Below are 26,237 nucleotides of genomic sequence, written 5' to 3'. Positions count from 1 at the left end.
AACAGGAAACTTCAGTGTTTTGGAGAAGCTTGAAACACACTTTTTCTTGAAGACTTTTTCTTCGGCGTATGTTTTAATCCCCACCCTAGTGCACCCATTAATCACTGAAAAGATGTAAGGATGTGTTTGGCAATCTAACCGGCAGTTGAAGACTGGATCAGTGTAAACATGCAGTAATACTTCCAGCTAAAGGCAGGTGAAGCAACATACCTCAGACAGACACAAGTCCAGACATACCTCGGAAAGAGCTACCCTCAATTGACTCATAATCAGTTACTCAAGCTACGAGTGTATTGTTTGATTCAAACACCTTGGGTTGTACGGCAGATGAGCTTAGTAAACCTTTATCATCAAAATCTCTTCAGAAGGTAAGAAAACTAAAATGGGGGCTTGTTCCTGAATATTTTAAACAATTCTTCGATATTCAATGATTGTTGAGCTTTTTGTTGTTTGATGATTTGAAGGAGCTGAGCTTGTGAACTTTGTCTTCTGGTTGTACATTTGTGACCATTGCACTTATCTATGAGTATTAGATCCTGGGTCAGACATTCCAGACTACATGCAAACTTCCGTTAGGAAGTTTGGAGTTTTAAGATTATTTCTGGCAGGGCATGATGTTACTCGATAAATTGTACTTGGAACTGGGTGTTAAGTGGAATTGCAGTATGTTACTGCTTAATGTTGTGCTGCATGATACGGTGTGTTTATTTTTGTAATTTGAATGCCTCCAGAAACAAATATAAACAGTATATAATAAAAAGTCTGTGCATGCATGTTTGGATAATTTTTAGGAATAATTTAACAGAATATTTGTTGTCTAAGCCTGAATCCCATTCGTCACCATTCTGCATAAACTTATAGAGTTATAAAGATACATTTAATTGTGAAAGCATTCTGTTCTAGTTTACTGTTGAGAATTATACTTGATGCTTTGCTGTCCTATAATCACAGTCTCTATTGCAGCTCAACCACTGTAGAAGTTCCATGTTGTATTTTGATTTTCTTATTCTTACATGGCTATTAACCATGTAGTGCTGCCTCATGTAAGCCTGTTATTTCTGATATGTTGACAATCCTTTTTCATAACTTTGCCTATATCAATTTGATTTTTAAATTAATATTTCACTTAGACTGTATTGGTAATTGCGACCTATTTGCTAGTCAATCATATCACAAGTATTTAATTAACTGTTCGTTAATAGCTCAGTGTGAAAGTTGTGTTTAATAAATAGTTTATCTTTCCAAAACTACTCAGTATGATTCAACTAGGGAAGGAAGCTATCACCAGTACCCTCATGCAGAAGATTACATTTGTATAAATGTTGGATAAAGGTAGGATCAAAATCTCCTGTGATGTTCACAAAGCCAAACAACCTTTCAAAACCCATTGGGCTGTATTTAATGTTCTCTTGCGAGATCAGGGAGCTGGAAGGGATGATGTGATTAAGTTCTGGCCAACCAATTAGCAACCAAGTCTGGTCTGGGAGCACCACATCAGATCAGATAGTGAGGTCAGGCCATGACCAGAAGTAGATTCCTGTGTTTAATTAAAGGACAGCCAACAATGGGGAGCATGTTCAGGGCCAGCAGAATTAATTAGCAGATTGTCATTTTTGAGGAACAGTAACACTGGTTCCAGAGGATTAAAGAGGCAAGGATCTATGGGCAGAATATCTGTCATCATTCTGGTGGCTATTATGCCAGCTGTGTCTTGTGCCAGTCCCGGATAACGTAGGATGAAATATCATTGCTCATTCAGGGCAGCCTTGCACTAGATCAGAGTGTCCATTCCCCTCCTCGCATGGCAGTGGCTGCTAAGAGCATTGGCGGATTTGACAGTTTGATGATGACTCCTCCAGGCGGCAACTGAACATCAGAATGTTCTCATTCTGCAGGATGGGGAGAAGATCTTCCCACCATACTAAGCAAGCCTGGATGGAGGTGGCAGAGGAGGTCAGCAGCTTTGGGGTCACCCAAGGCTGCAGTGCCACAAGAAACTGAACAACCTTTTCCATTCTGCAGGGGTGAGTGGCAAACCTTGTTCCTGATGTGGGCTGTCAGCTTTGGGAGGGTGTGCAGGTGATAGGCATGGGATGTGGAGAAGGGGTTCATGATTGGGCAGTGACCAGAATGCATAAACAAGGAGCTTTGTTGTGGCAGAGGGAGGAGTGTGTTTGTCTCATTGGAAGGATGGGAGGATTCACATTACGCCAGGGCCAGAGCATATTTCTGAAATGTGGCAATCTCTTATTCAACCTCCTCTGAAGAATAGAGGGTAGATAATCTTTATCTCTTCTCCAATAGCTCAGTCATCAGCCCCAGCAGCCACTATTCCCAAAGGACTGGCATTGAAATCTGATGAAGAGGAAGGGGATCTCTGGCGGGTCTGGGTAAGATGCTCTTTCAGAGAGTTGGTGCAGACTCAATGGGCTGAGAGGTCTCCTTCTGCGCTGTAGGGATTCTGTGGGTTCTATGGTTCTAGAATGCCATGGCAATGACTAGGCTCCTGCCATTTGCAGGAGTTCCTCAGCCCAATGTGAGCTCAAGCGGTCAGAGGACACCAGCCAAGGCTATCCCAAGCAAAGGGGAATTGAGGTCACCGAGTTGGCTCTGGCACAGCTGGCAGTGAAGAATGGGTACCACGTACAGCACACATGAAATAATTAAGAAATCACAACAGACAGACATGGGACATCATAGGTTCTCATTTTCTTTGGCTCTGTGACAGGTTGTTTTGATTATCTTTATTAAATGATTGTGACGTGTTGTTGTGGATGAATATTGGTCTAAAGGGTTTTTAGCTCAAGATTGCGTGATCATATGCGTGCTAACAGCCATCCTCACTGCAGTCATCACAGCTATGAGATTCTAGCCCTTGTGATAATTGCTTTGAATACTCAAACAATGTCACAGATTGGCAGACTATGTCAAACAATGATCTTGTTATTTAAAGTCCACCATATTAAGAGAAATAGCCGTGTTTTTCTGGCACCCACACCTGACCGATCCTCTTGTGCAGCAGTGATGGGTTTGGCTTCTGTTGTTTGTGTGTAGGGTCCATTTCCGATTCATCATCTCAGGAATGCCAGATCTTCCTCGGCCAGGACTTTGCATCATTGCAGCAGCAAGCTGTAAGGCATGCAGCATAAAACAACAGGTGGCTCAAGAAGATGGCTCACCAGTATCTTCACAGGGATATTTAGGGAAAGACAATAAATGCTGGCAATGCCCATATTCTGAGGAAAAAAAAATTGTAAAATTTCAAGGAGATCCAAGCTTGTGCATATTACAGTGTGTCACCAGCTTGGTCCATGCTTCAGAAATTTCATTTGGTTGGCTCTGATAAATGTGTGGCTGTCATAACAATGCCAACCCTTTGTTTGTGAATTCTTCACCAGGATCATGAGCAGTCTCTTCATTGAACAGCTTTTATCACCGTAGCCAATAAAGGAATAGTGAGTGGCAGCAAAAAAATTAAAACACTGTCACAAAAGACCTTATTACAGTATAATACAGTTCAAAGAGCCCTTAGTGAAATTATCTGAAAAGGGCTCGGTTTTCTCACAAAGTATTTTATCTGTGGGCTGTAGAACTGACTATGCCACAATTGAATGTCACCCACACTTTCTCTTGATATATTTATGAAAACTTCTACTATTTGCATTGATGTAACTTGCATGTTTTTAAAAATTCCCTTCCCATCTTAATAGATTATTTGTATCCTTTGTTGCTTTTATTAGCTCTGCCACTCTGTGTGGGTGGCACGGTGGCACAGTGGTTAGCACTGCTGTCTCACAGCACCAGGAACCCGGGTTCAATACTTGGCTTGAGTCACTATTTGTGCGGAGTCTGCACATTCTTCCTGTGTCTGCATGGGTTTCCTCTGGATGTTCGGGTTTCCTCCCATAGTTCAAAAGACATGCTGGTTAGGTATATTGGCTGTGCTAAATTTTCCCTCAGTGTACCCGAACAGGCGCCAGAGTGTGGCAACTAGGGGATTTTCACAGTAACTTCATTGCAGTGTTAATAGTTAACACAAATAAATAACACAAACATATATGATATGACTGAAAAAATCTACAGCTTATTACTATGACTGGAAATACAATATGGTCAGTGACTTGGGGTTATGGATTCGCATGGCATTTAAGACTAGATAAAAGAAATGAGGAAAATTTTAATCTTTAGTCACAGGAAGTATTAAATATAAAAGTCAAAAGGCAATACTGAGCTGTATAAAACATTAAGACCTCAAAGTTCTGTGCACAGTATTAGATTATAAGAAGGATATGAGGACTAAATCAGTTGATTCCTCCCACTTTTTGGCACGAGGTTAGTGATTTATGATTTGCCTCTGCCCAGTTGCATTGAAGTAGAAAGCACGTGTGCTTTATGTTGCCTGCTCGCTTATTTGATTTCAGCCAAGCATGGCTCGCACTGCTGGCTTGCTGAATGCTAAACAAATACGCAGCAGCATTTCCAGCGAGCACATGTTTCAGCAGGCCTAGTACACTCATTACAAGGAAGCTGCTGCTGACTGCCTGAACTATAATTAGCAGAAAATAGAAGCTGAACAAATAGAGTCCCAAGGAAGTGAAAGGGCTCCAAGGTTCATGGGTGCACTGGAGGAGGCCGTGGCCATAGGGAGAGAGAGGCCGTGTTTCCATGGGGCCAGGAAGCCCTCCAGGAGCAACCAAAAGAGGATGGAAGCAGATGGCAAGGAGGTCAACACCTGGGACTTGATTTTCTAGGGTGTTTTGATCCCTTTGACTAAAATGTCAGGCAGGAGGCCACCCATGACCCTGACAGCAGCTCTATTGCAATATAACTCTGAGAAACACTAATTGCTTTCCATCTCTATTTTAGTAAGAAGTTACACCTTAAGAGTTCTGTTGGACAACCACATAGCTGGTAGCTCTTCAGTCCTGGCACCAGCTTCCAGAATGGTAGCTATGACTAGGATCATAAATCGTCCCCAATTCTGAGGAGCCCAGGTAAATCCAAGGGTATGGGTCTCAGTGAGCAATGAAAGCAAAGGGAGTAGGGGCCAAGAGGCCAGAGGGTGGGAGGGCTGAAAGAGGAGATGACCTTGGCACAGTGGTGGCTTTAATTGGTCCAGGGCTCCACAAAGGAGGATTCTCCTCCCCTTCCCTGACACCAGCCCACTCAGCCAAAGCTATCAGGATTGCCTCGTGGCTTTGATCTTCCCTTACTGTGGGTAAAATACTATTGGAAGGAGACAGCCCCCTCTAGGTTATTTTAGGGTGTCAAAAGGCCCAAGGGCCCTCACTATCCTATAAATTGTTAGACAGGTCAGGAGCAGATGGGCAGGTGGCAGGAAGGCCACCCTGTGTATTCTAATGGCCCGTCACACATCTTCAAAAAGCATGGAGTGGGCGGAGGGGGGGCAACGCAAAACCCAGCACAAAGAATCAGACCTAGAGGACCTGACAGCAGTGCTAGAAGCACATAGGTGGTTAAATTGAATGAATGCATCTCCACATGTGATCTCATACACACCACTGACCTCTCGCACTGTTAGATGTACTAATGGTGATAAGGATGAACACTGAGATATTTGGTGTATTCGCTGTCCTGCCATATAGCCTGTTGTCACTTCAAGAAACATGGTGGATTTGATACAGGCCATTGAGCAGAGTGGAGCCTGGGTGCTGTTTGTTATTGATATCATTTAAGAATCTTACACAGGCCACACAGGTGGTAGCCCAGATCACTGCTATCCCTGAGGAATTGATACAAGTCTGTGTAAGCTAACGAATCTTTTCCTCTTAAACTCCTCCACCACTGATGTTAGAGTAACAATTTTATAGTTACTTCTCCTTTATTTGAACAGGTGCAACATCTGCAATGTTTCCATCCTCTGGCATCTCTCCCATATCCAAGGAGAAGTGAAACATTGTGGTTGAAGACTGCTATTCCCACCCTTACATTCATTTCCAGTATGGAAGTGGTAGCCAGACAACCTGCTTGTGCTGCAGCATCTGATTACCTTTGCCTCATCTTCCATTGCAACTCAGGCAGAAGCCACTTGTATCTCAGTGCTGCTGCCTAAAGTCACACTCAGGTCATACCATCTAATCTTGTGGTCTCAGTGCTCAAAGGGCACTTCAGAAATCTGTGTTCTAGCAAGTTACTAGGATTGCTGAGACACTGCGCCAGAGCGACTGGGAGTGGGTCCAGGAACACAACTGCTGTCCTCTCTCAGGATCTAGGCTTTAACACCTGCCACTCGCCAATGCCAGTCAACCCAGGCTCTTGTCCACATGCTAAGGTGATGCTGACCAAAGCAGGGCCCTCAAGCCAGGTCCTGCAAGGCCATCTGCAACCTCCCCCAGTGGAAGTCAGCAATCTTCCACTAGCAATGATGCAGCCACTGGGGTATGGAGCACTCGGCCAGGCAAAGGCAAGATATAAGGTAGAGAGATACCAGTGTTGGACTAGAATGGACACAGCAAGAAGTCTCACAACATCAGGTTAAAGTCCAACAGGTTTACTTGGAATCACGAGCTTTTGAAGCACTGCTCCTTTATCAGGTGAATGGAATCCATTCATCTGATAAAGGAGCATTTCTCTGAAAGCTCGTGATTCCAAAGGCAAGATAAGCACTAAGGGAATGCACAAACGAAAAGTTAATGAATAGTTCAGCTGTGTTTAAATAATCAGTTGTTAGACAAAGATGTTATGGTGAGGTTTTAGTTTGTGGACGTTATGATAGAACGTCACAGATGGATGAGAAGATGGGGAATGGTAGAGTGGGAATGGGTGTAAAGAATGAAATGGAAATGTGAGCTCTTACCAATAGCTAAGACAGAGCAAAAGTGTCCCAGATGCCTCCTCCTTGTCTCTTCCTTTTTCTCTCTTTTTCCTCTTCCTTCCAAGATGACCTCTGTATACTTGGTGGCAATTGCCATAGTCTCATAATTGCATTTAGAACATAGAACATTACAGCGCAGTACAGGCCCTTCGCCCCTCGATGTTGCACCGACCAGTGAAACCAATCTAATGACCCTCTAACCTAAACTATTCCAATGTTATCCATATGCCTATCCACTGACCATTTGAACGCCCTTAAAGTTGGCGAGTCCACAACTGCTGCAGGCAGGGCGTTCCATGCCCTTACTACCCTCTGAGTAAATTTTGTTGTAGAGAGTACAGCAGACCACTGTGAAATTGGAGACATGCTCCGGGGGGTATTGTAGGGCAGCCCAAAACACACAAACACACACACACACACACACACACCTTAATTTTGTGGCTTTAAGTTTTAAACAATCCAAGTATGTAATGATATGGTATTCTGTTATGCAGAAATATATCTACAAAGAACAATTTGAAAACTTGGGCCTTTCTTAATTAAAACAAGAAAGGTTATGAGGCAATGTGATGAAAGTGTTTAGAATTATGAAAGGATGAGAGAAAAGGTAGATAAAAGCACACTGCCTCCAGTGGTTGAGGGGGGCTGAAGGCGTTGGTGGTGAATGTATCTATAACAAATGCTAATAGATGATAGCAATTGACACAAGAAAGACATTTGCCGATGTGGTGGACAATTTGTTGAAACTCATCAACGCAGCATGAAATAGTAATAAAGTAAGTAAATAAAATCTTACCAGGGAACAGAACAAAGGTTCCAGGAGGTAGTGGTGATCAGTACAAACCTGTTTGCCACTCCACATAATCCAACTCCATCAGTGATCAGATAACTCCATGGTCACCAACTGGAGCTTAAACCCCACAACCAGTTACTGTGGAGAGGAACACTGTGGGCTGTGGAACTGACAATGCCACAGTTGAATATCACCCACATTTTCTCTTAAAGTATTTATGAAAACTTCTACTCTTTGCTTTGATGTGCCTTGTACGTTTTTAAAAATTTCCTTCTTGCATATCTTAATACTTTATTTGTATCCTTCCTTGCTTTTATTAGCTCTGCAGTCCATTAGATTAACAATTTTCGCTGTAGTAATGAGTCATTTATACTGGCAGCATGGGGGCACAGTGGTTAGCATAGCTGCCTCTCAGCACCAAGGACCCAGGTTCAATTCTGGACTTGGGTGACTGTATGGAGTTTCTCCATGTCTGCATGGGTTTCTTCCAGGTGCTCCAGTTTCCCCCCACAGTCCAAAAATGTGCAGGTTAGGTGGATTGCCCATGCTAAATTGCCCATTAGTGTCCTAAGATGTGCAGGTTATGTGGTTTAGCCATATTAAATTGCCCCTTAGTATCCAAAAATGTGTAGATTAGGATTAGGGTTTGCTGTGGATTAGCCACGGTAAATGCACAGTGTTACGCACAGGAGGTGTTACGGGCCAGGATGCTTTTTCAGAGAGTTGGTGCAGACTCGATGGGTTGGGTGGCCCCCTTCTGTACTATAGGGATTCTATGAATACTGTCTCTTACCTTATTTGTTGACTATAGTTCCTTAACTACAGTTGTAAAACCTTTGCCATTCAAAACTGTACAGTGATTTTTTTTATGATACCAAACAGTTTTCCACTGTTTTCCTACTTCAGTCTAGTTACTGTGGTCAGTTCATCATTTTGAAGATTGCTTTACTTGGATTTGAGACCCTAGTTCACAATTTCATACTTCTCCTTCACAAATCTTATAAAAATTCAATTGGATATGGTTACTATTTGTGAGATGTTCCCTTACAATCTGATTATGAATTAATTGTGGTATAATGTTCATAACTAAGATTAATTTGGTTTCTTTCCTTGTTAGTTTTAAAACATTTTGGTCAATTTTAGCACTACCTGTCCACGGAAGAAGGCTTATGATCTTCTTTTTGGCACTCATGATGGACCCTTCAATGAGGATCAGAACATTCATGGAGTATCTTTCTTTATTAGTTGCAGGATTGCCCACCACTATTCTCACCTGATTTTAGAAATGGTAGCAATGTTTCTGCTCCGATTGATCAATTGTAGGATTGCTTAGGTTTGTGTCTATAACCTGTTACTTTTGCTGTTTAGCATGTAAATAACCTTGTACTGTAGCCCTCGGTCCCATTCTAAGATATGTCTGGTGCAGTTCTAAGTGTTCTCAGGTGGGTTCTTCTGTCCTGGACTTTAGGTGTGGGACTTGGTTCTTGAACATACTGTAGACTTACTCTGGTATCTTCTTAACAATTGGTAATTGGTACTAAATCTTAATAGCTTGGAGTAGGCACGTTGCTCCTAGGCATGATTTTAACCTCTTTCTCTCTCTCTCTCGAGCCTAACTGAGTGATGTCAGTGGTACATCATCAGCAATGTCATACATCAGTATATTCCATTTGTTAACCCTTTATACTGCACATCCCCCCCGCCATGTATGCTATCCTTTTTAATAACAACATAAAACTTGATCTTCAAGTATTTACATTGCATTTCTGAAACTCCTTTTTTACAACTATAGGTTCTATTCAACTGGAACTCCAATTCTTGCCCTCCCCAAGTCATGGCCCTGAGGAATTCAATTTCCCTCAGTATTCTCAAAAAGACATCTTGAAGAGAAGAGGGCTTTCTTCTGCATCTGGTAGGATATCATCACCTGTACTATAGAACACTTCCATTGTATTGCTGGCTGCATTGCCAGGAAGCAGAGTGTAGGTTTCAGGATGACAGAACCACCAGGACAACAAAGATTTTTCCACAAAAGATTCATCTAAAAGAGAAGCCCAAAGAGAATTGAACTTAAGACTCTTTGGGACTAGAAAGAAGAGCTCTGGACACTCTGAGGAACTTGGTGCTCCCTCAAAAGGCTTTGGAAATAAGCTTCAGGAGATGAATTATCTTGATTTCCAGGGAACACTGTATCATCTATTACCGTATCAAAAACTGAAAAGGCATTGAAGATCTAAGATTTCAATTAACTTAGATAAAGAAGGAAAAAATGACCAACCTCCCATAAGGCTTTCAGAAAGAAAAGATGATTTCCCAATGTTACTTTGGGAAGACAACTGCTTTCAGTAGGCAATGTTAAAAGAAGCACACTATTCTGTATGTGGTTGTTCTACTATGGGCAATGGGATTAATGTGAATATGTAGACAAGACAGCCTCTTCTCCTATAGTGAGACAAATGTGTTGTAGACATGATTGCTGTACAGGATTCTACAACTTCTGTGCTGATCTCCAGGTCTAAAGAGAAGATGTCCAGTTGAGACTGAAGCATGTGTGCCAATTGACTTTCACCCTGACAAGGTACCAGCTTTGTAACAGTGTGATCCTCTGTATGGAGCAAAATCTTTTTTATGGAAGACTCTTTGTGGACAATGGAGATAAAGTAGGCAATACATTGATAGATTCAGTGAAACTAAGATCTGAATGCCACAAAGCACAACTGATTCTTCTCTAAAAAGTCAACAGAGACTTCATAAGGTGCATCTATCGACATTCTCTAGGTCATCAACCTCAAGAGATGACTCAATATTGCAAGGGATTCTTCTTCATCAATCTCTCGGGAGAACCAATTCATTGGAGGTTGTCATGGAGATAGTCACCATCTGCTGCACTGCCATCTGTGTCTGCCATCTCTTTTGTGAAGAACTAAGAGATTCATAACTTCCATGTCTACCAGAGGTCGAGTGGATGGTGTATCTGTGAAAGAAAGAAAGGCCTAGATTTTCCGGCCCTGACACCAATGGGCTTCATCGTGGACTGGATGGGAAAATTTAGGGAACCATTCACTTGTAATAGCTTTCCAAATTTTCCAGTCCCATCCACAATGATGCTCACTGGTGTCAGGGTCAGAAGGTCCTGACCAAACTTACTGCTGTGTGTAAAGGCTGAATTTCCACTGCTTCGAAATAAAAACATTGATGATTATTGCATTAAAGTGAGTAGGCTGGATATAATGGAGGGAGGGGGGTTGCGTATGGCTTGATTTCTCCCCGCACCACCAAAAGCAAAGATAGCATAGAAATGACTTGCTGCACACTGATCTATCCCACAACCATAACGCGCTGCAGTTGGGCTAAATAGAGTCAGTGTAGGGCTTCCACCTGTCATTGGGAAGGAAATCCAGCCCTTGGAAGATGCTGACCAATCTGATTTGCTGGCAACTGCCTCAGTTCCAGCAGCACCAATAGCACATTAGTGAGTGCTGCTGGCATTACAATGAGAAAACAGAAGCAGAACAAATGTATCACCAGAAAGCGATAAATCAGGGATCTTGCACAGGGAGGGAAGAGGGAGGTAAGATGGGGTATGGTCACTTTAAGGCAGCAGGTGAGTAGGAAGAAGGGGTTATTTCTGAGGAACACCACCTCCAGTCCACAAATGGCAGCCCCAGAGATAGAATACTCCCATCCACTTCCTTCAGTGAAATCAATATTCTGTCACCTGTTGTAACTGGTAGCAGCAATAATCCTGCCTCTGATTGGCAAATCTTTGCCATTGGATGTCTGTTGGGCGAAGGCTCATTGGCAGAAGAAAGTCAAAGTCATTTGCTCATTTGTTATCAGCAGCCCCAGTATCAATTTTATCAAAGCCTTGAACTTGGATTGTAATTGATCAGTAGTCTGGATTATTCTAACTACTTTCCCATGGAACCCATAATTTTGTCTTTTTCTTGACTTTCCATTACTTGGAAGGAATGTGTTTTGTAAATACTATCTGGTCTTTAACTTTGATTAAAATTGCTGGATTTGCAGAACCACTTGTAATGTCCAGTTCTGCCACATTAAAAGTATTCTGCCCCCTGCTGGTCAGTCTTGGTCTCCATGTTACGTTTTCATGCCACAATGCAAGCATCACAAATTTCTGCCAACAAAATTTTCTCATCCATCCGCTTGGTTTAGCAGTTTTCTGATGGGTGGGGCCATTGCCTGTGGGCCAATCTACATGAAGCCCAGGAGTCACCCCAAATTACAGCCCAATGTGACGCTTGAAATTGGGACTGTATCACCCACCAAACCATCTGCTCGATAACAGAATTCCATGACAATAGAAAGATATCAAAAGCTTAAAGAATGAACTCAAAGTCTGCAGTGGACTCCTGTATACCCTCCCTTAAAAGAACACAATCTGTTATTGGACATACTGCATAAAGAAAGGATCTAACCTGAAGGTTTGGCTCCTTTTTGTAGAGACCTGATGCTGCTTAGTACTGGAAAATGGATGTTTCCATAATTCCCACTCTACAGCCCATTGAGGCAGTCAAACAGGCTGTTCAAGAGCAGGGACTCAGTGAGCAGTCATCATTGCCTCTCTCCAATCTGCTTTCTCCTTCCACCAATATTTTGTTAACTGCTTTCAAAGGTTTAATCATTCTATGATTCCTTCAAAACTATCAACACGTTTTTTACATTGCTATCTCCATGATTGCCACCATGTTCTGAACTGGATATATCTGTCTTGGACTCTAGGATGTTCTTAGACTTTGTTCTTAGACAGACTGCAAACGTTCAAAGTAGGTATGTTGCTCTTAAGCATGATTCCAATCTCTCTCTTGAGAATCTAACACATGACTGGTACAGCATCATATATTGACATATCCCATCAGTTGATCTTTTAAACTACACTGGGAACAGCCTTTCACACTCACCAGCAAGTTAGCACTAGTTTCTAAGCATGATGGCTATGGAGGAATGAGGCATGTGTGGACTACGGAGTTACAAACTATGGTGGTATATAGTTGTGTTGCTGATGCGGTTGGTCCATAGCTCCCTATGGATGCCAAAGTTTTAGCTGTCCTTCATTTGTCCAAATAAGAATGGTAGCACCACATTATATATAGAAATGGAGGATATTCTCATTGTGCCATCCTGGTGAAGACTCATTTTCACAATGATTACTCCTGCCAGTGCTTTCATAGATGGATATATTTGGAAAGATTAAGTTCATGAGGATGAAGTCAAACAGGTTATTCTGTCACTGCCTGAATATATACCCAGTTTCACAACTGGCCTGCTCTGTCAGTGGTGGTGCTACTAAGTCTCTCGGTGGCCATTGGTATGGATCCAGTGTGCATTCTCTCTCCTTGCCTCTCTCACTGGTACCTGTAACATGGTAAACTATGGAAGAGTATAGAAATAGCCAGTTGTTGGTTGGCAAATGGGAGATTTCCATGGCTTTATTTGAATTAAACCCAAGCATCACGTTGGAATCATTATTGAGAACTCCCAGGATCATGGCCATCCAACTGTATGTTAGATCAGCCCCAGCTGATATGGACAGTATATACTGAGGAATGAAGGGGGAATTTTGGACATTGGCTGAAAGGTCGAATGATTATATCGAGCTGTTGTTTGACCAATCTAGGTCAGTGTTCCAATCTTGGGAACAATTCCCTCGATATTGATGAGGAAGACTGACTGGCTAGCATTGCTCACATCTTATCCTGATATTTTACCTGGGTAATCTTTCTTACATTTCTAATATACTGCTCTGCAACAATTGTGTGGATCACTAAGTCACATCAAAAATACTTTAAAAATTGGAACTGCTGTTAAATGAATGGAGGATTGGTCAGGGGTTGCAAGTTGCCTACCTTGAAGAATATTACTGAACCACAATCTGATAACTTCCACGGTAATTTTTCAGATGTTGACCAGATTTACTGAATACAGTTTTATCATTCACTATGGAATTTGAACTTGCCACCGCTGAGTTGTTAATCCAATATTATAACCTTGATGTGTGACCAACTGCCTCCTAATTCTGATTCAAAGATGACCCTGAAAATGCTCCGTGTGGGGCTGCCATCAGGATTTCCAGGATTGCTCATGCACAGTAAGCATGCCTAGGGTGGGGCTTTTGCTCGGAGAAGAGGGTGAGAAAGGAGATGGGCTGGCACAGATTGGCCAATGCCCCAAGATGCCTTTGAGCCCCCACCTTTTCAACTACCCAGCTTCAGCTGCAGATACATGCAGCCTTACAGAGGGGTACCCCTCCAAAATAGTGGCCTGGCCATTTTTAAATTTACTGGACTTGCTGATTGGAAACCTTAAAATGGAGCCACACTCTCTCTTCCTTAACTGCAATGGCAGGTGGCAGCTTCTTTCATACTGGATGGCCCTACATCTTTGAGATCCCAACTGCTGTTCTTACTTGGACACTAATTGGCCACGAGTAGGGCAATTCATAGTCATAGAATTCCACAGTGCAGAATGAGGCCATTTGGGCCATCAAGTCTGCACCAACTCACCAGCAGAGCATCTTTCCCTGTCCCTGTAACCCCACGCATTTACCCGGCTAATCCTCCCTAACCTACACATCTTGGGACCCTAAAGGGCAATTTAGCGTGGCCAATCCATCTAACCTGCACATCTTTGGACTGAGAGAGGAAACTGGAGCACCTGGTGGAATCCCACGCAGACACAGCAGAATGTGCAAACTTCACACAGATAGGCACCCAAAGCTGGAATCGAATCCGGTTCCCTGGTGCTGTGAGGCAGCAGCGCTAACCACTGTGTCACTGTGCTGCCCCAAATCAGGCAAAATCACTGCCAGTGCCTGCTCCCAGAACAGTGTGGGGTAGAAACCCAGATTCGAGACCAATGTCGGGATCCTGATCTAAAATGCAAATCTTGCACCCAATCATGAATTAGACAAATAAGGTTATTTTCTAAAATAATAAGACTGAGTAAAAAACTATGTCATCGACCATCAAATGGAAAAGTACTGCGTGAAGTTTTTTTTACATAACATGACATTAATTACGATTGTGTTAAATGAATGCATGGTTGTTTCTTAAGTATAACGAATTGCATTGAAAACATGTGACTATTTTGTTATAGCAAGCTGATCTGAGCTACCTCCAATTTGCGTCTCATGCTGATTAAGATGTTTTCTAGATTTGGGCAGCTCTGGCGTGGCTCTTTAGCCAGTCTGAAGTTGTAATGCTTGCCGTTTCCAACAGAATGCCTCATGTTTGAAATGGCCATTGTGCCTGAGCAGTTTGACACAAAAAAAGCTTGACCAGATGATCTCACAATGCAATCAAATCGCCATTTCTACATAAATGGACTTTTCTAATTCTGCAAACTTATGATTTGTGTCAACAATATTAAAAGCCATGATAGTATTTTTTGAGGTTTTTACATGGGTTGTTTTCTGAAATTCATAAAATGTTCTGAGTGACTGAAGTTAAACAAATTCAACAAAATGCATCATTAACAAAAAAAACAGCTGAGCATCACTTATGAATGAAAGAAAATTAGAAGTATGATAAATTAACTGATAGAAAAATATATAAAACATTCAGTAGCATTGAATTCATGTCAGTTTGGCGTTATTATTGTGTTTCAGGCTGGATTCTGCACTTCAATAAAAACATGGAACCTTGTGAAAACTGGGCCAATGCAGCTCTGACCAATTGGTTAACCCATATTGGAAGCCATCATATTGCTGATATGTTGAGAAGTGAAGGTAATATTATAAATTATCATAATGAATTAGTAAACTCTATTATTTTACCATATTTTCACACTCCAAAATGTACAATTTATCACACAAAATGATAATCTCAGAACTAGAAACATTTTCCACATCCCTATACTGCGATAGTTAGCAGATTGGGAGAATCTCTATCAATAAGTGCACTGTCTAGTAATGCAGACTTGAACATTTCCAGGTTCAATCCACAATCTGCTCCGTTAATCCAGCACTGTCTAGACAGTAGTCAGAGTGTCTGCTCCAGACTTTGCCCCCTACTTAACATCAAAGATCAGCAATAAAATATCTGTCACTTAACATTGCAGGGTTGTTATTGTAGGAAAATAGTACACCATAGATTTACTTAAAGTTTAGAATTTTACTGCCTCAAACAAATGCCTCCAAACTAATTATCACCCAGCTGATGTGAGCCTCTTGTGCCTTTCTTAAGGATCATTTACTCTATTACATGTCTGAAATGCTTATCCAATGGTTTCAGCTTGAGATGTAGAAGGTTGCTATGACCAAGCTGAGGACCCCCAAAGTGCTTGAGGTTGACAACCTTTTGGAACCCAAGCCTAAGTGGCTAATATGGACCTCCTCCCTCATCTGCTGGCACTTGCCAATGATAGGGGTCATATGGGGAAATCCTCCAGTAAGACTCTCCGTAGGGTTTATGATGGGGAGGGAGGCTTATTTTTGGATATTCCTTGGCTTTGGTACAATGTGGCCCTCACCTCAGTGAAACCACCTACCCCCTTGCAGGGGCATAAAAGACTGGCCCTGGTGCCCCATGACACCACTTCCCTTATTTTGAGGGTGCACTTGCATCAATTGCAGGGTCTGAAAGCAGGGCAGACATTGGTGAATGGGGTGGCAACTGAAAGAAGATAATATGTTCCACTTCCTTTGCTCATCCTCTTTTATGGTTACAGCTCATCTGCAGGAAAGAAAACTGCCATCCTCAATGTGGCTGATAGTCCCAAATTATTTTGACTCCCAGCATGTCCTAGGGAGATAGTGGAGTCAAACACCTGCATGGTCAGTGCATTGAGCAATTGCTGGTACATGGCAAACATTTTTTCTTTGACTGTGTCATTCTTCAAATGAATCAGGACCCAAATTTGGCTTCCAACAAACTATTTCCTGAACTGTCCTTTTCACTTGTGTTTGACCCTGCACTGAGTATATCAATCTGTAGAGATGCCAGTGTTGGACTGGGGTAAACACAATAGAAGTCTCACAACACCAGGTTAAAGTCCAATCAGTTTATTTGATTGTAAACCCACAAGCTTTCGAGGTTTGCTCCTTTGTCAGGTGAGGGGAGAGTTCTGGTCTCAAACAGAGCATATAAAACAGGCTCAAACAGAGCCTTTGTGTGTTGAGATTTTCCAGCATTTTCTGTTTTTGTGTTAATATGGCTAAGCCCTTTCTGACACTCCAAATGGACCCTGGAACTGACTCTGTTGACACTATTTGCTCAGCCATCTCTTCCTATACTTGCTGACTCCTTTTTTTTGTTTATATCCAATTCAATCCAACCAAAGTCCAATTCAAAGTCTCAGCAAGTGAGACATTCCAGATCCAAGCAGACAAAACCAGCTCACCACTTCCTGTCTTCGGCTTGATCTATATATTCCAAGCTGATTGGAGCAGGCATTGCACCTTCTACAAGGCTTGATCTTATTTGCATCTTAGCCAAAAAGCCTAGATGCCGCTTTAAAAAATTGCTTCAAATGAAGCCTCAGTGTAACCTCATGACTTCAACCAAGTGCAGGATGCCAAAACTACACTCGATCTTAGCCAAGAGGGAGAAGCCTACTGATTCCTTTGAATTGGGACATGCCTACCATCTGAAGGAAACAGGAATACTTTCCTGCCAATGAATGCATAATATCAGAAGTTAAGGTCACCTCTCAAATGGATGTGAAAGATTCCATAGCATAATTTTGAAGAAGAACAGGAAAGTTGTACTATTGTCATACTCAATTGATATCCCTCAAATAAATCACAAAAATCAGATTATCCAGTTTCAGTATATTGCTGTTTTGGGGAGTTTGCCGTATGCAAATTAGCTGTTGGAATTCCTACAGTACAATAGTGACAGTATTTAAAAGATATTTTCTTGGTAGTTAAGTGATTTGGGATGCATTGTATTTATTAAAGGCACATTTTAAAAGCAAGTCCTTCCTTTTCTTTTTCTATATTTTTTCTTCATATAAAAATGTTTTTGTTTGTCTCATTCTCTTATAGTTAACAGAAAACGAACTGGTGAGCAGGTGATGCCTGTGGAACTATATCCAGCATAGGGTTAGCCCTTTTAGGACAGGAGGGAGTGAATTGCATAGATAGAAAGATTATCTGGTCCAGGTGATTTACTGCGAGGATAGCACACATTGAGTTCATTGTATAACACTGCAGCAGCTATGACTGGTATTTCTTTCTTACCAAATGCAAACAGCAAGATATTCTGACTTGTCTGTGTGGAGCCATGGAATTCAATGTTCACATGAACTTTATTGCTCACTCCTGAAGGATGAAATACTTGGAGGCCAATTGGAGATAAAAATCTTCCATCTTTTATAGTCTTTCTAGTTAGCAGTAAATATGACACAGACTTTATTATTTTTCATGCAAGTATTAAACGAAGTATCTTACAAGTGCCCCAAAACTTTTAAACTTATTTGATATTTATTTTAAATAGATAAACCCTTCACCTATTATAAAAGCAGCATATACAAAAGAGAATGATGGAATATCTAACTATTCCTCCAACAAGAAAAAGTACTTGCACAACCCAGTTATTCAAGGTTTCACCTAATTCAGGTTTGCTAAACTTCTATCTCCCTGACTCTGCTCCCAATATTCACATTTGTATCCTTCTCTTTAATAAAACTCATGGTGGGGAAATTTTCCCATCCTGCCCACTATGGGACTTGTAGTGGGTAGGGGGTGGACCATGCAAAAGTCCATTGACCTCAGGATTTTCCAGTTTAGGGGCGAGCTCAGATGGAAAATCTCACCTTTTTTTTTAAAGTTTATTTATTAGTCACAAGTAGGCTTACATTAACACTGCAATGAAGTTACTGTGAAATTCCCTTAATTGCCACACTCCAGTGTCTGTTCGGGTACACTGAGGGAAAATTTAGCATGGCCAACGCACCTAATCAGCACATCTTTCAGACTGTGGGAGGAAACTGGAGCATCCAGAGGAAAACCATGCAGACACGGGGAAAACATGCAGACTCCACATAGACAGTAACCAAAGCCGGAAATCGAACCCAAGTCCCTGGTGTTGTGAGGCAGCAATGCTAACCACTGTGCCACTATGTTGCTGCCTCAATTAATTTGATTACTATCACCTGCTCTGCCAAATTCACACCATTCAGTACATCTACACCCATCAACAAACTCACCTGTAATCAAATGACAATCACTTAATACATTCACCTGGGTTACCATCCCTCAGTTGACTCTCAGAAGTCTCCAAGACCACTCCAGCTTCATTAGTTGCTGTGAAGCTTGGAAACTCGTATATATTACAATTCTTCCACAGTTAATTACTATTGTATTTGTTAATTTTCCTTCTTTACTTCTGCTTTTTCATTAAACTAAGAAACAACAATGATTATCTGTGGCAGAAGAAGATAAGAGATAGGAGCAGGAGTGGACTACTTAACCCCATTTACCTACTCCACCATTCAATAAGATCATGGCTGATCTGATTGTGGCTTTAACTTCACTTCCCTACATATCCCCCCATAACCCTTGAATCCCTTGTTAATCAAATACTTTCCTATCCCAGCTTTGAATATATCCCAAGCTTTACTTTTCCCTCTAGAATTCTAGAATTCCAAAGACTAACAACTCTTGAGTGAAGAAATTTCTCCTTATCATAGTCTTAAATGGAATACCCCATATTTTTAAACTCTATCCCTTGGTTCTAGTGGACCCAAAGGATAAACATCCTTTCAGTGTCCACCCTATCAAGCCCTCTCAGAATTGTATATGTTTCAATTGAATTACCTCACATTCTCCTAAAACTCCAATGTATATAGACCAGTATATCTGATTTTTCCTCATTGGGTAACCCCTTCATTTGAGTAACCAGTCTAATGAATGCTTTTTGAACTGCTTCCAACACAGGTATATCTTCCTTAAGAGACTAAGACTTTGCACAGTAATCCAGGTGTGGTCTCACCGATACCATGTACAGATGGCAAGGCCTCCCAAGGGATTATCCTCACCTTGCTGCCACTGCCACTTCCATAGCACAAGACAATTTACAATTGTTCCCCTTGAACAATGCTTAAAGTATCTCCAAAGAGGGCTTTGGAAATATAGACGTACTGCCATCTCATCTGCTCTGGCGCCACTTCATGTTGCTTCGTTCTTTTAAGGATTATAATATAATTTGTGCTGTGTCCAAATATGTGAAGGAAGAAAGAAAGACAGAAAAAACTCGCAATTATATCGTGCCTTTCACAACCTCAGGTGCTTGAAATCCAGTGAAGTACTTCTGAAGCCTCAGGCAGATTTCTCCATTTTTGAGTCTACGGGCAGTGGGCGGTGGCTCCGGTGGCACATTTCCTGCTGGTCAGAATGGCAGGATCCTGCGCCAGATTGTGTTTGGAATATTCAATAATTATACACAGGCAAGTTCCCCTCTGAATCACCCAATGGGCTGGCTGCTGATTCGCTCAGTCGACATCAGCTGATGAGTTTGCAGGTCTGGTGCTATAAGTAAATGCCAGTCCAGCACACTCATATTGCTCTCTCCAGCACACTCATATCGCTCTCTGCAGCCCATCTGTCTTCACTAGACCATGATGTGGAGATGCCAGCGTTGGACTGGGGTAAACACAGTGAGAAGTCTTACAACACCAGGTTAAAGTCCAACAGGTTTATTTGGTAGCAAACGCCACCAGCTTTCAGAGCATTGCTGCTCCTTTGTCAGGTGAGTGGGAGATCTTTTCACGAACAGGACATATAAAGGCACAGACTCTATTTAAGAATAATGATTGAAATGCAAATCTTTACAGCTAATCAAGTCTTAAAGGTACAGACAATGTAAGTGGAGACAGCATTAAGCACAAGTTAAAGAGAAGTGTATTGTCTCTAGACTGGACAGTTACTGAGATTTTGCAACTCCAGGCAAGTCAAGGGGGTTACAGATAGTGTGACATGAACCCAAGATCATGGTTGAGGCAGTCTCATGTGTGTGGAACTTGGTTATCAGTCTTTGCTCAGCACCTCTGCGCTGTCGTGAAGACCACCTTGGAGGACGCTTATCCAAAGATCAGAGGCCGAATGCCCATGACCGCTGAAATGTTTCCCAACAGGAAGAGACCAGTGTTGCCAAGACTGTTCTCTCCCTGTTGGAAAACATTTCAGCGGTCATGGGCATTCGGCCTCTGATCTTCAGATAAGCGTTCTCCAAGGCGGTCTTCACAACACACGACAGCACAGAGTTGCCGAGCAGAGACTGATAGCCAAGTTCCACACACATGAGGACAGCCTCAACTGGGATCTTGGGATCAAGTCACACTATCTGTAACCCCCTTGACTTGCCTGGATGTGCAAAATCTCACTAACTGTCCTGTCTGGAGACAATACACATCTCTTTAATTTGTGCTTAATGCTCTCTCCATTTACATTGTCTGTACCTTTAAGACTTGATTAGCTCTAAAGACTTGCATTTCAATTATTATTCTGTAAATTGAGTTTGTGCCTTTATATGTCCTGTTTGTGAAAAGATCTCCCGCTCACCTGACGAAGGAGCAGCAAGCGCTCCGAAAGCTAGTGGCGTTTGTTACCAAATAAACCTGTTGGACTTTAACCTGGTGTTGTAAGACTTCTTGCTGTGTTCACTAGACCATGCCAGACATCTGGAATCCAGGGGCAAAAGGCTAGCAGCCACAAGAAGAAGTCTATTTCTCAATTCAACCTCCCTCCCACTGACCCCATTACCTGGGAGACACCTATGCCCCACTTGGACCTCCACCCACCACATCTGGAATTTTCATCCATCCCCTTCCAGTAAACGGTGTAAATCTTTGTCCCCCTTGTTTATGAGCTTTTCATTCAGCCGTGTCAGAATCCAGCTTCCCTCCCCTCAGTCTTCCCTCTGCCTCCCGTTGTTTATCATCCTCATCCACCTCTAGCAGCTTTGCCTGCCATTGTGCCCTCTCACTCTTCCACCCCACATCTGTGCATAGCCCTCCATCCACACTACCTCCTAATCTTCAACAGAAACCACCCGTTCACACTACACCCCACCTCTGGTCGACCTTCAGGCTTTTGGAGTGAAGGGTTCATGAGTCCTACAACACAGTACTGTCCATTAAAACAAGTGGGGCACAAACTGGTCTGTCCTAGCACAGTGGTGTTCAGCACAACAGGAGCTGCGCAATGCTGTGACAGATAGACTATGTATGAGGATGTGTCTAGGGCAGTGGATAGAGGAGAGCCGGTGGATGTGGTCTTTCTGGATTTTCAGAAGGCGTTTGACAAGGTACCTCACAAGAGGTTATTGCAGAAGGTCAGGGGACATGGAGTTGGGGGTAGGGTGTTAGCGTGGATAGAGGATTGGTTGTCAAATAGGAGGCAGAGAGTGGGGGTCAATGGGTGCTATTCGGATTGGCGGTTGGTGACTAGTGGGGTGCCCCAGGGGTCGGTGCTGGGGCCTCAGCTATTTACCATTTATATAGATGATCTGGAGGAGGGAACCGAGTGCAGGGTGTCGAAATTTGCTGATGACACCAAGATTGGGGGAAAGGCAAATTGTGCGGAGGGTGTGGAGAGTCTGCAGAAGGATCTAGATAGGCTGGGCGAATGGGCCAGGAAATGGCAAATGGAATTTAATGTTGGCAAGTGTGAGGTGGTCCACTTTGGTAGGAAGAATGGTAGGAAGGACTATTACTTACGTGGCGAAAAACTGCAGCAGGCGACGGTGCAGAGGGACCTCGGGGTCCTTGTGCATGAGTCGCAAAAACCCAGCTTGCAGGTGCAGCAGGTGGTCAGGAAGGCGAATGGGATGCTGGCCTTCATAGCGAGGGGGATTGAATATAAAAGTAGGGAGGTCTTGCTGCAGCTGTATAGGGCATTGGTGAGGCCGCAGCTGGAGTACTGTGTGCAGTTTTGGGCGCCGCACCTGCGCAAGGATATTTTGGCCCTGGAGGGAGTGCAGAGGAGGTTTACTAGGCTGATACCGGAGTTGAGGGGGTTGAGCTATGAGGAGAGGCTGAATAAACTAGGCTTGTACTCGTTAGAGTTTAGAAGAATGAGGGGAGATCTCATTGAGACGTATAAGATGATGAATGGGATGGATAGGATAGAGGTGGAGAGACTCTTCCCGCTCAAAAAAGACAGTAGGACTAGGGGGCACAGCCTCAAGATAAAGGGGGGAGCGGTTTAGAACGGAGTTGAGGAGGAACTTCTTCACTCAAAGGGTGGTGAATCTCTGGAATTCTCTGCCCGTTGAAGTGGTGGAGGCTGCCTCGCTAAATATTTTTAAAAAGCGGGTTGATGGGTTCTTGATAAGAGAGGGGATTAAGGGTTATGGGGAGAGGGCGGGAAAGTGGAACTGAGCCACGACAGATCAGCCATGATCTTATTGAATGGCGGGGCAGGCTCGAAGGGCTAGATGGCCTACTCCTGCTCCTATTTCTTATGTATGTTGCACTCATCTTGAAGTCTCGAACAAACTGAGATCCGCCTCGTGCACATCGCTCATTTTCAAACAGGTTTGATGCTGATGTGATTTCCTGCATGATGCAAAATTGGAAGGCCAGACAAGGTTTTGGTGATCACACTATTAACGAGCATTCATGAAATGCAATTAATGCAAGTGGTGTTTACTTCAGCAGATAGTGGGGGAATGCCATTAACCTGACATTGGGAGAATTTCAGACTGTTTTTACTCTGGCAGCTTTCCGACTTTACAGCTCCGGCTGGATTCTCCACTCTCATTCACCATGGATGGGATGGGAGAATTCTGCCCATTGCCACTGTTGTAATGTAGGCATAAGTTATGTCACAATGAATTAAGTAAGATAGTCTATGTGTTTGTAACTTTTTTGCTTACTTTGTTTTTTCCTAGATGAGGGTCCTTTCTTTTTCCAAGGTATGTATTTCCATTTCGATTTCCCTGTCTTCAGTCTTTTACATTATACATATCAAACAAATGAAAACAGGCAACAACACAATCCTAGGACTTTGCTAATATGACCATAGAATTCCTACAGTGCAGAAGGAGGCCATTCGGCCCAGTGAGTCTGCACCAACCCTTCAAAAGAACACCTTATCCAAGCCCAACGCTCCCCCATTATCCCCATAACCTCAAGCATTTACCATGGCCAAAGCATCTCTGCCATTTAATAGGATCATGGCTGATCTGATTATAACTCCGCATTCTCACCTATCCCCGATAACCTTTCACCCCTTTGCTTATCAAGATATCTATCTATGGCTGACTTAAAAATATTCAAAGACTCTGCAGCTATAGTTTTTTTGAGGAGAATTCCAAAGACTCTCACCTTTTCTAAGAAAAAATTATCCTCATTTCTTATTTAAATGGCGATGCCTTATTTTTAAACAGTGACCCTAAGTTCTAGCTTCTCCCACAAGAGGAAACATCCTCTCCACATCCACCCTGTCAAGACCCCTCAGGGTCTTTTATGTTTCAATAAAGTTGCCTCTTATCCTTCTAAGTTCCAATGGATACCAGCCTAGCCTGTCCTGTCGAATCTTTCCTCACAAGACAAAATGCCCTTTCTGGATATTAGTCTAAGAAACCTTCTCTAAACTGTTTTGAATGCATTTTCATCCTTCTTTCAATAAGGAGGTCAATACTTCAAATGTGGTCTCACTGATGCTATATATAACTGAAGCATAACCTCCCTACTTTAGTATTCAAATCTCCTTGCAATAAATAATAATTCTATTAGTTTGCCTGATTATTAGCTGTACCTTCATGCTAACCTTTTGTGACTCATACACCCAGATTCCTCTACATCTCAGAGCTCTGCAGTCCCTCGCCATTTAGATAATATGCTTCTTTTCTATTCTTCCTACCAAAATGGACAATTTCACATTATATTATTATACGCCATTTGCCAGATCTTTGTCCATTCATTTAACTTATCTATATCCCTTTTAGCCTCCTTATGTCCTCTTCACAACTTATTTTCTTATCTATCTTTGTGACATCAGCAAATTTAACAACAATACAGTTGGTCCCTTCATCAAAGTTATTTATATAAGTTGTAAAATGTTGAGACCCCAGCACTAATCCCTGTGGCACATTGTATCTTGCCAACCAGAAAAAATGACCCATTTATACCTACTCTCTGTTCCCTGTTAGGTAGCCATTCTTCTATTCATGCCAATATGTTACCTCCTCCAGCACGAGCTTCTATTTTCCACAATGATCTTTGATGTGGCACTTTATCAAATGCTTATCTGGAAATCTAAATACAGTACATCCACTGGTTCCCCTTTATCTGCAATACGTCTGTATAGCGCTTAAGAAACAATACTTTTCACTGTATGCTAATACATATAACAATTATAAATCAAATCAAATCAAATCATTTTGCTTCTCCAAAGAACTCAATTACATTGGTTAAACATGATTTCCGTTTCACAAAACCATATTGATCCTGCCTGATCACCATGATTTTTTCTAAGTGCCTTACTGTATGTCTTTAATAATAGCTTTGAATGTCTCTTTCCTACCCACCAACACCCGCCCCCACCCCAAAAGTGTAAAGCTAACTGATTTGTAGTTTCCTGCTTTCTGTCTCTTTTTGAATGAAAGAGTTACATTTGCTATATATTTTACAACATATTTTATAATATAATAATGTATTTCCAAAGCGCTGTGAGAAGAATTAATAAAAACAGGGAAAGACTTATATGAAAATAAAGATAATTCTTTTTTTGTTTCATTAATGTCATATAACACAAAATGTTTGAAAGAAAACTTATCAAAGTGTATTTCTGTCATACAGAAGATGTCACCTCAGAACTGTTACCTGCTCAGAGGGATTGCAATCAAATAGGTGAGACTGGTACACTTCGAACGTCTCTGCATTGATAACACCATGATTACTCATGCCAATAATTTACTCTGAGGCAGGAATTACCACAGAGCAATGATGGCTTGTACTAATTGGAGTATTATTCACTGCTTAATAGTAAATCTATTTGAAAAGTTGATAAGCTGTTAAGTAATTATGAATCAGAAACAAGGCAGTAATTTAACTGAGGGAATTTAAACGGCATAAACTGAGAATACAAAATGTGTTCAGGAAAAGAATTATGTGATATATTGGGGAGCATGAGACTTAAAATATTACACGTACAGAAACCTTACTATACAGAATTTGTATTGTGCAGCACTAATTGATCTTCAGTGGCACTGATCAGAGAGAGTTAAAGCCAAGTGTAATATTCACACCCAGTTGGGTAAAACAATAGAGTAATTAGACCAAGGCAGTTGAGGAGCAAATGTTTAGAAAGGGGGCATATTAGAGAAGAGCGGCAACAGTGGGAAATGAGAAAAAGAGTGGGGAATAAAGTTTATTTATTGGCGTCACATGTAGGCTTACAGTAACACTGCAATGAAGTTATTGTGAAAATCCCCTAGTCGCCAGACTCCGGCGCCTGTTTGGTACACAGTGGGAGAATTTAGCATGACCAATGCACCTAACCCGCACATCTTTTGGGCTGCGGGAGGAAACCGGAGCACCCAGAGGAAACCCACGCAGACATGAGGGGAACATGCAGACTCCACACAGACAATGGCCCAAGCTGGGAATTGGACAGTGCTAACCACTGTGCCACCGTGCCGC

At 42.2% G+C, this 26,237-nt stretch overlaps 1 protein-coding gene across 6 annotated transcripts in view; it reads left to right on the top strand.

Moving 5' to 3' along the window:
- The first annotated feature begins 243 nt into the window (after nucleotides 1-243).
- amotl1 (angiomotin like 1) overlaps nucleotides 244-26,237 on the top strand; it is a 127,718-nt gene continuing 101,724 nt past the window's right edge. For 2 of the 6 annotated variants that reach the window (XM_080196983.1, XM_080196978.1), the window contains exons 1-4: nucleotides 244-368; nucleotides 15,256-15,375; nucleotides 23,483-23,506; nucleotides 25,395-25,445. In XM_080196983.1, coding sequence (XP_080053109.1) covers nucleotides 15,282-15,375; nucleotides 23,483-23,506; nucleotides 25,395-25,445 — 169 coding nt within the window. In that variant the 5' untranslated portion in view covers nucleotides 244-368; nucleotides 15,256-15,281. Of the gene's footprint in view, nucleotides 369-1,950; nucleotides 2,025-4,943; nucleotides 4,995-8,906; nucleotides 8,962-9,420; nucleotides 9,541-15,255; nucleotides 15,376-23,482; nucleotides 23,507-25,394; nucleotides 25,446-26,237 lie in introns of those variants that run through there. The other 4 variants (XM_080196979.1, XM_080196984.1, XM_080196981.1 and 1 more) reach the window with 4 other exon arrangements.

The sequence above is a fragment of the Carcharhinus amblyrhynchos genome, chromosome 10 (genome assembly GCF_965287045.1).
Source record: "Carcharhinus amblyrhynchos chromosome 10, sCarAmb.v2.hapA, whole genome shotgun sequence".
In the NCBI taxonomy this organism is placed as follows: Eukaryota; Metazoa; Chordata; class Chondrichthyes; order Carcharhiniformes; family Carcharhinidae; genus Carcharhinus; species Carcharhinus amblyrhynchos.
This window is presented reverse-complemented; position numbering and strand designations above follow the sequence as displayed.